The 14,880-nt window shown below is 41.6% G+C and overlaps 1 protein-coding gene and 1 long non-coding RNA gene across 3 annotated transcripts in view; one reads left to right on the forward strand and one right to left on the reverse strand.

Moving 5' to 3' along the window:
* Positions 1–2,162: 2,162 nt before the first annotated feature.
* Positions 2,163–14,880, reverse strand: part of BBS4 (Bardet-Biedl syndrome 4) — a 49,568-nt gene continuing 36,850 nt past the window's right edge. Inside the window, exons 7-16 of one of the 2 annotated variants that reach the window (XM_040227403.1) lie at positions 12,676–12,729; positions 10,540–10,667; positions 8,618–8,672; positions 7,635–7,703; positions 6,575–6,727; positions 6,308–6,479; positions 4,701–4,770; positions 4,291–4,432; positions 3,541–3,742; positions 2,163–2,999 (exon numbers count right to left, since the gene is read on the reverse strand). In XM_040227403.1, coding sequence (XP_040083337.1) covers positions 2,890–2,999; positions 3,541–3,742; positions 4,291–4,432; positions 4,701–4,770; positions 6,308–6,479; positions 6,575–6,727; positions 7,635–7,703; positions 8,618–8,672; positions 10,540–10,667; positions 12,676–12,729 — 1,155 coding nt within the window. In that variant the 3' untranslated portion in view covers positions 2,163–2,889. The remainder of the gene's footprint in view (positions 3,000–3,540; positions 3,743–4,290; positions 4,433–4,700; positions 4,771–6,307; positions 6,480–6,574; positions 6,728–7,634; positions 7,704–8,617; positions 8,673–10,539; positions 10,668–12,675; positions 12,730–14,880) is intronic. The other variant, XM_040227404.1, reaches the window with a different exon arrangement.
* LOC120853513 lies at positions 2,668–6,952 on the forward strand. The gene is made up of 2 exons (XR_005718794.1): positions 2,668–3,781; positions 6,273–6,952. It is a non-coding gene; the product is annotated as an uncharacterized LOC120853513 (long non-coding RNA).

Here is a 14,880-nt window from a genome sequence, read left to right on the forward strand (position 1 = left end):
TGATGTGTACCTGATGTGTCCCTAGTGGTACTTAATTGTGGTTTCACTTTGCACTTCCCTGATAGACAATGGGCACGTTTTCACATGCTTACTGGCCATTCGTATGTGGTCAGTATATATGGCCATATATCTTTGTGAGGTATCCAAATGTTTTGCCTGTTTTTTTTTTTTCCCAGTTGGGCTATGTATGTTGTTGTTTGGGTTATTCTTGGGTTGGCCATAACATCTTACAGGAAAACTCAAACTTTTTCACCAGCCCAATAGTTTTCATCACTGAGTTGGAGTTTTGTTTTTTTTTTCCTCTTAATATTTTCTGGATATAAGTCCTTTGTCAGATGTATTTTGTGAATCTATTCTAGAATATATTCTCAATCTGTAGATTTTTGTTTTCTTTATGGTGTAATGGGAAGTTCTCAATCCTGTCTTCTAAAAATTCTTGTAAGATTGGATTTAGTAGAATCCACTGGTGAAATCATCTGAGCCAGGAGTTTGCTTAAAGGGTAGCTTTTGATTTATAGATTCAATTTCTTTGATAGGCCTTAAGGCTTTACATTTCATCTTGTTTCAGTTTTGGTCTGTTGCATCCAAGTAGCCAGTTTTATTGTCATTGTAACATTCCTTTCTCTTTTTCATGTCTTGTAGTCTCTTTATAATGCTATCCCTTCTTCCATTCTTGATATTGGTAATTTGTCTCTTTTTTATCAGTTTAGCTAGGGATTTGTCAACTTTCTGCCATATGCATTTTTTTGTAAAACTTTTGGCTTTTTAGATTTTTCTTTAATAATTCCTGAAATGGGTTTATTTTGCTGTGTTTTTAGCTTAAGGTAGAAACCTTTATCAATAATTTCGTTTGCTATGATAGAAGCATTTACAGCTGTAAGTTTCCTTATAAGCATAGTTCCTAGCTGAACCCTGCAAATTTTGTTTTCATTATTTGGTTCAAACTATTTTCTAGTTTCTCTTTGATATCTTCCTTATGTGTTATTCCAAGCATATGTTTAATTTCCACATATGTTGTTTTCTGTAATAGATATGTTCCTTTTAATTTCTAATGTAATTACACTGTGTATTGAGAACATATTCTGTAAATTTCAATCTATTGACTTTTGAGACTTATTTTATGGCCCAGCATTTGGTCTGTCTTGCTAAACGTACTGTGTGTACTTGCAAAGAATGTATTTTCTATAGTTACTGCTTGTAGTGTTTAATTAGGTCAAGCTGGCCAATATGTTCTTTTACACTTTTTGTCTACCAAATGCTAAAAGAAAAATTGCTAACATGCAAGTATATGGATTTAATTCTGTCAATTTTTACTTAATGTATTGTGAAATAACGTTGGGTACATACATGTTTGATTGTTTTTCTACTGAACTGACTTTTTATCATTATGAAATGCCCCTATTTCTGGTAACACCCCTGACTTTGAACTCTACTTTATCTGACATTAATATAGTATGAGGTTTTTTATCATTCTCTGCTTTTTAACTGTTTAGCCCAGTTATATTTTTAAGTCTAGTTACATTTTATTGATATGACTGGATTGACACTTTGCTATTTGTTTTCTCTTTGTTCCGTCTTTTTCCCCCTTCTCTACTTTCTTTTGAGCTATGCTTCTTTCAGATGGCTGCTCTAAGGATTGTAATATATACAGTGTTAACTTTTTACAAACTATTTAGAATTAGTTTTGTATCACTTCATGTAAAATATAAAAATCTTTATAGTTATATATAGTAAGCCTCATACATAATGTCATAGTTTTTACTTGGAACAGTGAGGTATTTTTTAAAAATTAAACCAAGGAGGCATTTTACCTTGACCTACTGGTTACTGTTTGTTGTCTGCGGGAGGACTGGTCCATCGTGAGCCACTCTACTATCAGACAATGGTGATTTTTTTCCTTAAGAACAAAATAATCATTGTAATCATACATTCCAGACTTCTACTTTGTTTTGTACTAACATTATTCAGTAAGAAGGGCACTTTTCCCATTGCTAGTTCTTTCTTGCCTCTAATCTGAGCCATCTAAAACCATGTCTATATCTGTGATTGTGTATGTAGCCTCATTTTTCTAACTGTGATGACATGAGTAACAACCATACTAGAAATCAGAATAGCTCCTTTCTTAACAGAGAGGGAAACTAGAAATCCAGAAGCCCCAAGACTGGGCAGATACAAGGTTCTTCCAGAAACATTTTATTGTGATCCCTTACACATTAATAACAACTTTTCCCAAAAGGATGTGCATAATCTTTATTCTGAAAAGGATATATAGATAATGTATTGCTAGCATCTGGTCAGTGGTATCACTGAATGTCTAAAATCTCCTCTCTTAAGAAGCTCCTCCTTTTGTTTTTCCCCAATCCTTGGTGCTGATACCAGACCAGCCCTTTCTCTCTTTTCATACTGACATGATCTGGCTTTGCACTCTGACCTCGCTCAGGAACAAGCTATAGGGACTTTTTCTGGATTCTTCTGGGCAAGTGCAGCTGAGATACTCAATAGACTGGGCCACAATTTAAAAAGCTTTTTTTTTTTTTTTCATCTTCTAAATTTCTACTATTAGAACTGGATTATTAATTCAAGATTTGTGTTTGCCTTGGTGGCCAATATACCTACCACACAGCCCAAGAATCACCTCAGCTAAGCCAAGACTCTGTCATGACGGCAGAGGTCTGTCTCAGACTTTTCTTCCACAAAGGGCTCAGTCAGCAGGAGATAAGTCCTTTCCTAGCTCATGGGGCAGCCAGGGGGTGTGAAGGCTTCCGGCTCCTGGTGATCATCATAACACGTTCTCGTACATGCCGGCCGCCATGCTGCCTGTGTCATGGAACCTTTCCTAATCTTGTGGGTCCTCGCCAAAGCAAGCCCAGCTCCGGGGTCATCCTACACCTATTTTTCTCTGGTTTGTGCTGATGCTTCCGTGGGTTGTGCTTCCACAGTGGGCTCTGGCTCCAGAGGAAGGGATGGTGGCTTTGTGAGCTGGGATGTTCCTCCAGCACCTAGTAGCAAAACAAACAGCTTGAATTCTCAAGTGCCCTGGTTCCGGAAGAAATAAAAAAGCAGTTACAGTTACCATTTTTCTTCTTGAAGCTTATTTTCTGGGATTAGTAGGACTGTGGCCTATCTGCGCAACTGTGAAGGAAGACCGAAACTGGATAAAGTAAGTAGGTGTGCCTTCAGTGACCTTATAAAAGAAATCATTCATTACCTGTGCCATGCTGACTTGTGATAAGGCAGTGAAAATTAACCTGAGACTACAAAACAAAGGGTACCATAATGTATTTCTAAACCTGCATATCGTGAACACCCAGTGTCTTGACCATCCAACTAAGCCTGCCAATAGCTGGGAACTTTTACACAAATGGCCGTAAGAAAATAAGTGACGATTTGGACACCCTTGGGCTTTTTTCCCCTTCTAGGCAGCACTACACTGGACGTGTTATGAGTCTGAAAAGCGCAAGCCTCACTCAAAGCTGTAATCTCTTTGTAGGCACACGTGGCTGTTCCCATGGGTCTCCATAGCTGTGTGTAGCTTCTTACCTGAGGAGAGCTTCCTGTATGTGGCTGCTGAAGACATTGCCTGTCCTAGGGCTTGATTAGAGCCCAGAGGCTGCTGGAAACAGGTGGCTTTACTAGTTGAAGCAGTCTGGTGCTTTGATTTGGGATCTTTAACTGGTTTAGTCCAGACCAGTGCCTCCCCGACCTGTAGAGCAGCTCCGAGCTTCTGGGCTACCTCCACCATCTTGTGTCCATGTGGAAAGGAAGCAAAAAAAAGTCACAGGTATGACAAGCAGAGACAAGCCTCCTCTGAGGCCTTTAGCAGGCAGGCGAGGTTAGCTGACATAGCGTCTGCTACCGTTTGAGGGAGGAAGTACTGATTGCAAAGAAATGGTTCTTAAACAGCAGAGAACACACTGTCTTGAGTGGATGGCATGGAAATTCTTTAAAGGCTCTAAAAACCCAACAATTTAAGTTTGGTGCATTAATGGACTAAATTCCTGCCTTTTCTATGTGAGGAGAAGTGGGAAGAAGCTACAAAGAGACACAGATCTCAACTCAAATGAGTTGTATTACCAGTAATAGACACAACTCAGTAAGCATGAATTTCCTCTTACTATTTTCTTTTAGGAAAAGTTTTTTCTCAAGTTGTCCTTAATTTAAGAATTCATGCTGCTAGGAACATCAAAGCCAAAACAGGCGTAAACATACATTATATCTGGATTATTTGGGGTTGATTCAGAAGTCTCCTGACAGCTTGCTTGATGACTCCTGGATTTAATTAAGACTTACCTCCGGATCAAATTCCAGAGAGCTACTACCCTTGAGTAGGTCGACTTTCTTCTCCATCTCCCGATACTGGGCCAGGGCGTCCCTCTTCTCACCCTGGTTATACAGCAGCACAGCGTAGTTCAGGTTCACTAAAGGGTTACACCTGCACAGACAGACAGGGACTCTGTGGAGCTGGGGCTTTGCAACAAATGGTCATTTAGAATAGATCCTTATCATACAGAAACAGAACTAGTTCAACAGCAAGGTCTGGCAGAGCCAGCACCAGGTCCTGCTGAGCCACGTCCTGCCACACACAGACCTGCTGTGCACAAAGGCACCTGGGCTGACTCAGGCAACACCGGGGCCCTGGCGCCACCTCATGGCTTTGGAGAGTCTAGCCCCCTGACACCATCCTCAGCAGGGCAGCTTACTTATCAAGGCGGACTGCTTCTTCATAGGCTCTCTTGGCATTCTCTGTATCCTCCAGATTGGTCAGAGCCACTGCAACAGAGAGAGTAGGTGCTATGGCTGAAGAGCCCAGCATGAAAACACAGGAAATGTTTCCAGACTGCAGTTCATTCGGCCCCCACATGTAACTCTAACTGCACCCTCTCAGCTCCTAGCACCACCGTCTGCTCAGCCACTCAGCTTGGATTCCTAGTGTTGTCATCTACAGTCCCCTCTCCAGTTAATCCATTGCCAGGTTCCATGAATTCCTTTTTTTTGGGTCTTTAGTGACACTGCCCTGGCTTTAGTCATGTCAGGCTTTCCATTTTGTTCCCTGGGGACACTGTCCCACCTGCCTCCATCTACTTGCCACAGTGCTGCCAAGATCTCCCTAACAGATCTGACCGCGTCACTGTCCTACTCAAGAATCCTCACTGTTTTAGCAACAGAACACTCTCCCTTTTTTAATCAGTATTTTCTGGAAGCTTGATCTATAAACCAGACAATTACAGAACTGCCCTTGGAAGCCCTGCCCACTCCACTTCCCCCACAACCATTCATCTACTTCCTCCAGACACTAGAGAAGATCCAGGAAGACAGCTGGGAAACAGAACCTCTCAGATCGAGTATAGTCCCTGTGCTGCACTCACAGCCCTCCATACTGACCCCAGACCACCTCTCCTGACTCATCTCCCACTATGCTCGCTCTACCACACTACTGCCACTACCTGCCGGGTGCAGCCTGCACTTTCATGGCTGTATGCCTTTCCTCAGGGGCTTCTCAGCCATTCTGTGCCACTGAATTCCAGTTTATCTTTCAAAACTCAGTGTGAAGACCATCTCTACTCTGTTATAGAATTGCTGCTTATGCCCTACAGTACAGTAATTTGCTTACAATCCTGTATCCCTTTATGACTGGGCAATCTTTGTATTCAGACAGACCCCAAATAACCACCATTCAATTTACTTATATAGAACCCCACAGTAATGACCAAAAAAAAAAAAAAAAAACAAACCTGAAGACTGTCAGTGAGAACATGGAAACTGCTCTCAGATTAAACATGTAGTAAATTTAGTATAAGGAGAAATACCCCCCAGAAAGAATAGTCAGTACTTTTATATTACACTAACAATAAAAGACTAATTATATAATGACAGCAAAACCAAGTTAACATTCACTGATTATCTAATCATGTAATCCTCTCATCAACCCTATGAGATACAGCTAATAGTAAGTACTAGAGGCAGGATCTTAACACCTGATGATACCTAAAGCCTACTATCTTAACACTTGATGATAACTAAACATGGTTAGACTCAATATATGAACCGTCAAGCCAAGTGAAAAGATGGAGTACATATGAACCTTGTTTAATCTCTGAGTGAAATTCCCCTAAGTGAGAAGCAACCAGGCGCTTTGTCATCTTTCTGTTTCATATTTCTTCAGACTCTAGGACAGTCATCCAGATACCTATGGGATCTGCAAGGGAATGGCTTCTGTGGGATATTTAACTACTGGCCTGCCATGATTCTAATTCCGTTTTCCCTCACTACAGACTGCAAAGGGCTGCTCTACATAAATGTCTCTTACCAGCCAAAAGCATGTACAGCTCCCCCATCTTCGGCTGGAAGTTGATGGCTGCGCTGAGGAAATGGAAAGCGGATGCATACTGCTGCATAGTCAAGTGGACAAGGCCCAAATTATAGAGAATCTTCCAGTCTAAAGGCGCCAGGTAGTTGGCTCGTTTCAGGCAGCTGATGGCCTGGAGGAGGGAGGAGGCACTTGGTGAGGGGGTGGGGCAAGCTCAGCAGACCCCGTAACTATGAACACAAACCAGGAAGAGGAGGAGACACTCACTGCCACATATTTCTTCTTGCCAAAGAAGCACATTCCGATGTTATTCCAGAGTGGAGGGCTTTCTATAACAGCACACGCTACAACTTTGTATTTGGTGAGGGCAACATCAAAGTCCCCGTGGGTCTGCATCATGCTGCCTGCTGCCAAGATGGCCTAAAAACATGGAAAGTTTGTAATGTAGTCATTCCCAAAAGGCTGTCGGAGTGAAGTAGCCTTCCTGAGTCTAGATACTGAGTAGGCCCATCAACACTGGTGGGACTGAAAAGCATCTTCCAGGGACCTATCCATCCACAGCTGCTGGGACAAACGCTAAAGAGGAACACTCTCACGCCCCACACTGTGGCCCTTTGCCGTAATAAAGAAAAGTCTCTGACTTTACCTAGCTCTTTTGTTTCCTACTTGTAGCCGGGAAGTCACTGCCTTAGAGTATCAGGGCCCTTTAAGTAAAAACCACCTTTAACCCTGCAGCCCCTGCTTGGTAGACACCAAGGGCTCTAGACGACTCAAGTGCACCTGTCACTGGCCTCTAAAACTGCAGCTCCTTCTGCCACAGGGCAGATGGTGAGTCAGCTTTAGACTTCCGCAGTCCAGCTTTCCCTGTCTCTCAGGCTACTAAGACTTCCAAGAAAGGACTGAGTCTGTGCCCTTAACAAGCCTGTTTTGCTGCAGCTCCCTCAATGACCCATCCCCACGATGAACTTCTCATCCCCAAAGTCATAACGACAAGAGTTGTAGTCTCAGATTCCTCAGGAGCCTGAAGGTCATTTCAGCATGTGGAGGCTCTGCTATTTCGTAAGTAACACATACAACTTCACCACCACTGCAGTTCTGCTGTCTGTGTAAGTTACAGGCCCATTATGACAAATGTGCTCTTTTAGAAGATAAGCAGCAAAGCACTGACAATTTACAATATTTTCAAATAAGAGCCACATTTACTTAATACTTTTCTAAGAAAAAAGTACTTTCTTGGGTTTTGAAATGCATTCTAGGGCCAGATCACCTCTAGGAGCAGTGGGACCACCTGTGTGTGAAGGCTCTGGGGCTTGACAGCCAGCAATACCTTGTAGTTGGTAGGGTCGTAAGTCAGTGTGTTTCCAAGATGTTCAAATGCCTTCTGGTAAATGCCGAGCTTGGGAAAAAGCAAACCAGAGAATTACATCGGGGGAGATGGCGTTAGGAAGTTTGGCCAACTATACCCTCAACAGATACACCCTAACTTTTCTGGGTTCTTCTGACAAAAGCCACAGATACCAAATTTTTAAAAAAGAAAACTAAGGGCCCCACATTTCTTTTCCCTCCTACATCATTGATTTGTCCCCTAATAAGGTCAAAGTAGCTATCTGCCAGGACCATCTCTGCCACACTGGTGCTGCCACACACTAAGGACTCTTGGCAGGAAACAGGCTGGTGAGCCTTCTCTCCCCTGGGGCCAACCTCCCAAGCCAAAGCCCAGGAAGGCCCAGGGTTAAGCTCCTTAGAGAAAAATGAAACAAACAAGGAACCACAGAGGCAGAGCTGGAGGCAGGATTTTTATTCTAGACAATGCTTTGCCTTCTCTAACCCTAACCCTAACCTGGCTGGGAAGAAGGAACAACAGAAACAGCCTTTCCCCCAAAGCCCTAATACCACCACAGTACTTCTATCACAAAATGCCAGTCTCCTTGACCACAAGTTGTTTTTCATATATATTCTTTCTTTGGTTGGGTAAGAACTAGGCTCAAACAGGTGTATTTGCTTCTGATTTGCATGCTGAAAATTAAGTTCATTCCTTTAGCAGACAAAGGGTATCAAGTGCAGAGTAAAGTTTATGTGCTTCTTATGAGCTTTAGTAAATTGTGTTCAAGTAAAAATGCAGGAAAACCACAACACACAAAAGTGTTTTTTTCTTTTTTGGCTGTGTGGCTTGCAGGATCTTAGTTCCCTGACCAGGGATTGAACCTGTGTCCCCTGCAGTAAAAGCATGGAATCCTAATCACCAGACCACCAGGGAAGTCCCCCAAAGCATTTCTAACATCAGTGTATGGATAAGCAAAGCCCTCTTACCTGTAGGTAGAGTAATCCTAAAGTTGTAAGAAGTTCCGTATTTTCCGGTGAGAACCTGCGACATAAGAGACGCTCAGAGGGAAACACGATGTGTATGAGTGATACTGACACGGGCAGCAACCGCACTGCCCGCTCCCGTAAGAACCCTCAAAAGGATTTAGGAATTTCCTTCAAGAGTACGTCAACCCGGCTATAAGGAGGACTGCTCAACAAGACAGAAATGGGACTTAGAACCTAGACTCCTTCCTCAGGACCTTTTCTTAGAGCCAAAGTCCTCAGAACCTATGGAATATTTTGTGCTCATGTCTTAATTACACTAATAGAGTTCAAGAATAATGCTCTATAGACCAAGTCAGTCTAGAACACACACGATTTTAGCTACTTCCCTCTTGTGAGATTTTGTTGTTGTTCTCACTGCACTCACAATGCCAGCCAGCATAATAATTTCCTGGGTAATTTAGGATCCCAAGGCCCCTGATGCTCTGCTCTCCACATTAAACAAAAAGTCACACTAAACAGCCAAACTAAAGAAGAAAGACACATACCAGCTCTAGGAAAGAATTGGCCGCTGGCTTCGTGGAGTAAACACTGGCTTAAGTAAAAGACTATCTTCCTTTCCAGTCCCTCACCGGCATCTGTCTTTGTCACAAAACAAAAGCAACACTGAGCTGAGATGATCTGACTACAGGATCATTAGACAGTTTCAACAGTGAAAACGGCAAAAGGTGAAGAACATCTCCTGCTTCTAAGAAATGAGGTAGGGTGCAGGTTACCTATGGGGAGACCAGAGTCACAGGGACAAAGCCCCTGCCTGGTGAAGCCTGAGCTGGCCAGAGCTTACTCAGTGAAACTAAGTATTTGCTCTTCACTTTCTGCCATAATTCCCATTCTGATCACTTTCCTCTCCCCAACCAAGTAGGTAATTTCCATGATTCTAGTGGCATCCTTCCCCCCACCAAAACAGACTACTCTCTCTGAAGCTGTGGGCCATAAGCAATGGCTTCTGTCATCTCAGTAAGGCTCCAAATGCTCAGCTGTCCTCCAAAGTCTCATTTGAGGATTTCAGTGACATAAGTCCTTAGCCAGACACAGGAACAATGTGTGAGCTAATGTAATTAATGTGAGCTAAGCTCAAAGAGCCAGTTTCTTGAATGCAGGGGTCAAGGGCCAAGGCTTCCACTCAGCACCACAAAGATTCAACATACGGCTACATGAGCTCCTACCTACTTGTCCCTGTGAACGTAGCCTCTTGATGACAGAAGTCGTTCTTGCAGCCTAACAAACCAAAGGATTTTTTATGTCTTTTTAGATATATGAAAAAAATTCCAGAAGCAGCATTGTTGTGACTAATGTAACTAGAAAAGTTACTATCATGGTAGAAGACAACAGTAATTAACAACAGAAATCTAAATTTAGTCCAAAGTCTTGTTATCAGGAATAATAGACTTTCTGGCCTTGAACCACAGATGAAGCATTCTATCAAGTGACTAAACAAATGAGACAAAGGCATTTTGTTACAGCTATCCCACTTAAACCAGACAAGATCTAGGCAAAAAAGATAAGATTACCTAGAAAAGAGAAACAGAATACCACACTGGGAATGCCAGTCAGTTCCATTATCAACAGGGATTAGGCAACAACCTATGGAATGATGGCTTAACATAGGAGGAACCTGGATCCCTGACTGACCTTGTGGAGCAGAGAGCTGCGCAGGACCGGCCACACTGACAGGCGAGAAAGAAACCTAAGTTGTCCTTATTTAAGGCACTGGGAGCTCTAAACTTTAGCTTAACATTCACTCTAACTCACAGAACTCACACAGTGTGTAACCAGTCACATGTGTCTCTCTCAGGCGTGGGAGATCACGTCTGCTCCCATTTTTGTTTAGTTTCTCGTTGCTCTAAAGGAACCAACATACTTACTCCACTGCTTTCTTGTAGATTTCAACGGCCTTGTCCAAGTCTCCCTTCAGCAAGAAGATCTTGCCCAGCATTATGTACGTCAGATCATGTCTGTTAAGATGTAGGGCATTGTGCAACTGGTCTTGTGCCTAACAAGAATGACAGAGTAAAGAGAACCAAATCACCACCAGGAAAGGACAACGACTCTGTATGGCTAATGTAAAGAAAGAGCTCCTGCTGTACTCAAGTAGGAACATCACACTTCAGCAAATGTCCCACCACCCAAAAAACTAAAACACACCCAAACTGTGCTCTCATAGGACAGCTGGAAACATGGAATGTCGGCCTCTAGTGCCACTTGGGGGGCTTGTACAAGAGGAGTCACCTTTTTGAGTGTTTTCTGCTTTTTGATATCCATTCCCATGAGTCATATTCTATATGTCAAGAGGGATATCATGGTAGAGAGAGAGTACTACCCCAAACTTGACCTCAGTTGCACCGCTGAGCAACTGCACACTCTTCTCCAGGGAGGACCTCATTTTCCTCACCAATTGGATAAATGAATGAATGTTCATTTATTCATTCAGTAGGTATCATCGAGCACCTGTTGCTCTAGGTACTAGTATACCAAAGCTAATAGAGAACTCCTCGCTCTGTTAGAGCTTATCTTGCAGATGATGATAAATGCTGTTTAGTCCTTCACTGATTCAACAAGTATTTATATAAATGCCAGCTACTGTATTTTCTTAGCCTGTTAGCTTTACAGTAAAATCTAAATATAATTCTCCTCCTCCTCAGTTCAGGTCTGACCAAAAACCAAATCCAGCTCTCTCTTGGCTCAGAATAATCCCATGAATAGATATGTACTTAGGAGAAGGCAATGGCACCCCACTCCAGTACTCTTGCCTGGAAAATCCCATGGATGGAGGAGCCTGGTAGGCTGCGGTCCATGGGGTCGCTAGGAGTCGGACATGACTGAAAGACTTTACTTTCACTTTTCACTTTCATGCATTGGAAAAGGAAATGGCAACCCACTCCAGTATTCTTACCTGGAGAATCCCAGGGACTGGGGAGCCCGGTGGGCTGCCGTCTATGGGGTCGCACAGAGTCGGACACGACTGAAGCGACTTAGCAGCAGCAGCAGATATGTACTTGCTTAAAATTTCTCTGAAGAGAAAAAGCTCCTAACCAAGTACATAACACTGAAGAGCCATCTGCCCAGAAAACCTAATCAACTAAGTATATATATTTTATTTGCACAGATACAGGTATTATTTGTTTTTATATGTCTCAGAAGGGCAAAAGGTACTCTCACACCTCAACTGCTGATGTACAGTTGTTTTTTTTTAAGAACCCCGAGGGATTGATTAGATTGCTTCAGTTTACAAACTGGTACATATTAAACATTATCAAATGAGTATCAACTAATTCAGATTCTCAGTCCTGTCAGCACTGGAGCAAAGGAAAGAAAATTTCAGTCACTAAGTGGGAGAATTATGAAGGAAACTAACCAACCCCACTTTCATTAACTTTTAGAGTTCTCAATAATTTGGTCTACCTCTCAGTTAAGATATATACATTTTTTCCCTTTATCTGAGTACTAGAATAAGCTCAACAGTTTTATCTGATCATAAGAGTCTTGGGCACCACAGCCTAATCACAATGAAATATAAAAATCTCACGTGGAAAATAACCTTAAAAACTCTCACGTCAAACTACTTAAGATTAAAAATCCATTTCCAATGACCTGAAAACTGAAATGTAAGATAGCTCACTTGGCCATAATTACACTTTTAAGACTTACAGATCCACTTTTTTATATTTAAATTTTATTGGACATTTGTGTTTCTATTCTGGAAAATTAAACTAAGGTGTGGAAAATAAGATAGGAAGAAAGGAATGAGATTGCCATTTCCTCTGTTTCTAGAATTTGTCACTTTCTTGTTAAAAGCAGGGGAAAAAAAACAGCTGAATAGTGACAAATGAGAATAAAAATGGGGGTAAATGTAGATGAAACTTTCATTTTTTACTTCTAACAGTCTCTGCAAGCAGTAGGAATAATACAAAATGATCCATGGGACCTGTATAAAAAGTGTACCCTCAGTGAAATCCCCAGACAACTGCTCACCCTCCACCACCACCATTTCTACAGATTACCTTGTCAAACTGTTTCAGATAAATGTAGCAAACTCCTAGGTTATGACAGATTTCCTACACACAAAAGAAAGGAAAAGAAGTGTAAATTCCACAGTAATTATTAGAGTGTGAACAGGCATCTAGAGATTGCTGCTTGACAAAGTTTAAGCTTGAAAATATGCACTATGGTTAGTTTTTTACTTGAATCTTCTTCAGATTATAAGAGATAAAGGCAGAATAAACCAGTGATCTTCCTGGGCCTATGCAGTACCTTTGGGTGCATACCCAGCCCATTCCTGTACCTTTTTTTCTCTTAGAGCTGCTCATGGAACAAACCCTTTGTGCCCTCTTCTCAGAAGAAACTACCACAGTCCCTTCTCCAGCTCTAAGGAGGGGTGTGGGTATGGGTGTCAGACTTCTTTTCACAGGAATCTAGGAATTCACTCATTAGGTGATATGAACTTGGAGGCTGACAGTGCCATCTGGAGGCTACTACAATGGAATACAGATATGTGAAAAATGAAAGTGTTAGTCACTCAGTCATATATGACTCTTTGTGACCCCACAGAGAGTAGCGCACCAGGCTCCTCTCTTCAGGAGATTTTCCAGGCAATAATACTAGAGTAGTAGCCGTTCCCTTCTCCAGGGGAACTTCCCTACCCAAGGATCAAATCCAGGTTTCCTGCATGGTCCTGTGCTGCAGGCTTCTGCAGACTGGTTCCAATTACAGATACATAATTGGATATGTAATTGGGGCTTATCTACAGAAGTCTGCAGCACAGATCAGCAAACTACGACCCATGGGACAAATCCACCCTCTGCCCCTTTTTGTAAATAAAGTTGTATAGAACACAGCCACAACCACTTGTTATGTATCCGCTATGGTTCTTTCATAGAACCTGAAGTTAAGTAATTGCAACAAAGACCATATAAAGCCACTTAAAATATATACTAACCTAACCTTTATCCTCCCCTCCCCACCCAAAAAAAGGCCAACCTCTGATCTACAGAAAGAAAAAAACAGCAGAAATGCAGAGAAGCTAACTTGGTTGCTGACAGCTTTCCAGTTCTAGTTCACTGCAAGATCAATCTGTATTTCCTGACCTTGTGTTCTAAGGAATCTCTATAACTCCCTTATATTAAATCATTTTTATTGAACGCAGCTTTAAAGAAAGGAAAAGGCAAGGTGAAGAAACTGCTCTTGGGAAACAGTAAGGACCATCTTGTTAGTAGTGAGGAAGTGCAGAAGCACATGCAGACCCAGGAGTGTCCCTCTCTGAAGAAGTATGAACCTTCAAGGGCTCAGAGACAACTGTTTAATGTCCAAGTTGCCTAAAATAACAACAACAAAATAGCAATCAGTGATCCTATGCCAGATGTTTTTCATATATATTACTTTAATTTTCCCAGCAAATCTGAAACGTAAGTATAACAATTCTGATTTTAGGGATAAGGAAATCAAAGCTCAGAGAAGTTAAGCAGTTTGCTTAATACAGAAAGCATCAGCACGGGGATTTTTTTTTTTCCTTAGTTCTAAATCTTAAAGAATTTCAAGAACATGGAAGCAACCTAAATGTTCATCAACAGAGACATGGATAAAGAAGACATGGTCATATATACAGTAGAATATTACTCAGCCATAAAAAATGAAAATGTACCATCTGCAGAGACTTGGATATACCTAAAGACAGTCATTCAGAGTAAAGCAAGTCAGAAAGAGAAATATATATATACTGTATAACGTCACTTATATGTGAAATCTATAAAGATGACACAGATGAGCTTATTTGCAAAGCAGAAACAGAGACACAGATATACCAAACAAACGTATGGATACCAAGGAGGGGAGGGGCAGGGATGAACTGGGAGATTGGCAGTGACATATATACACCACTATAAAAAACCGATAGCTAATGAGGACCTACTGTATAGCACAGGGAACTCTACTCAATGCTATCTGGTGACCTGGGGAAGGAAATTCAAGGAAGAATGTGAATGGCTGATTCACTTTGCTGTACATCAGAAAATGACACAACACTGTAAAGCAACTATACTCCAATAAAAATAAAGTAAGATTGTGATGACCATTGCACAACTCTGTAAATATATTAAAAAACAATGAATCATCTACTTTTAATAGGTGAATTGCATGGTATCTGAATTATATTTCAATAAAGCTGATAAAAAGAAAGAAAAGGATTTCCCCAGTGGTCCAGTGGCTAAGAA

Source organism: Oryx dammah, unplaced genomic scaffold, assembly GCF_014754425.2.
Source record: "Oryx dammah isolate SB20612 unplaced genomic scaffold, SCBI_Odam_1.1 HiC_scaffold_26, whole genome shotgun sequence".
Lineage (NCBI taxonomy): Eukaryota > Metazoa > Chordata > Mammalia > Artiodactyla > Bovidae > Oryx > Oryx dammah.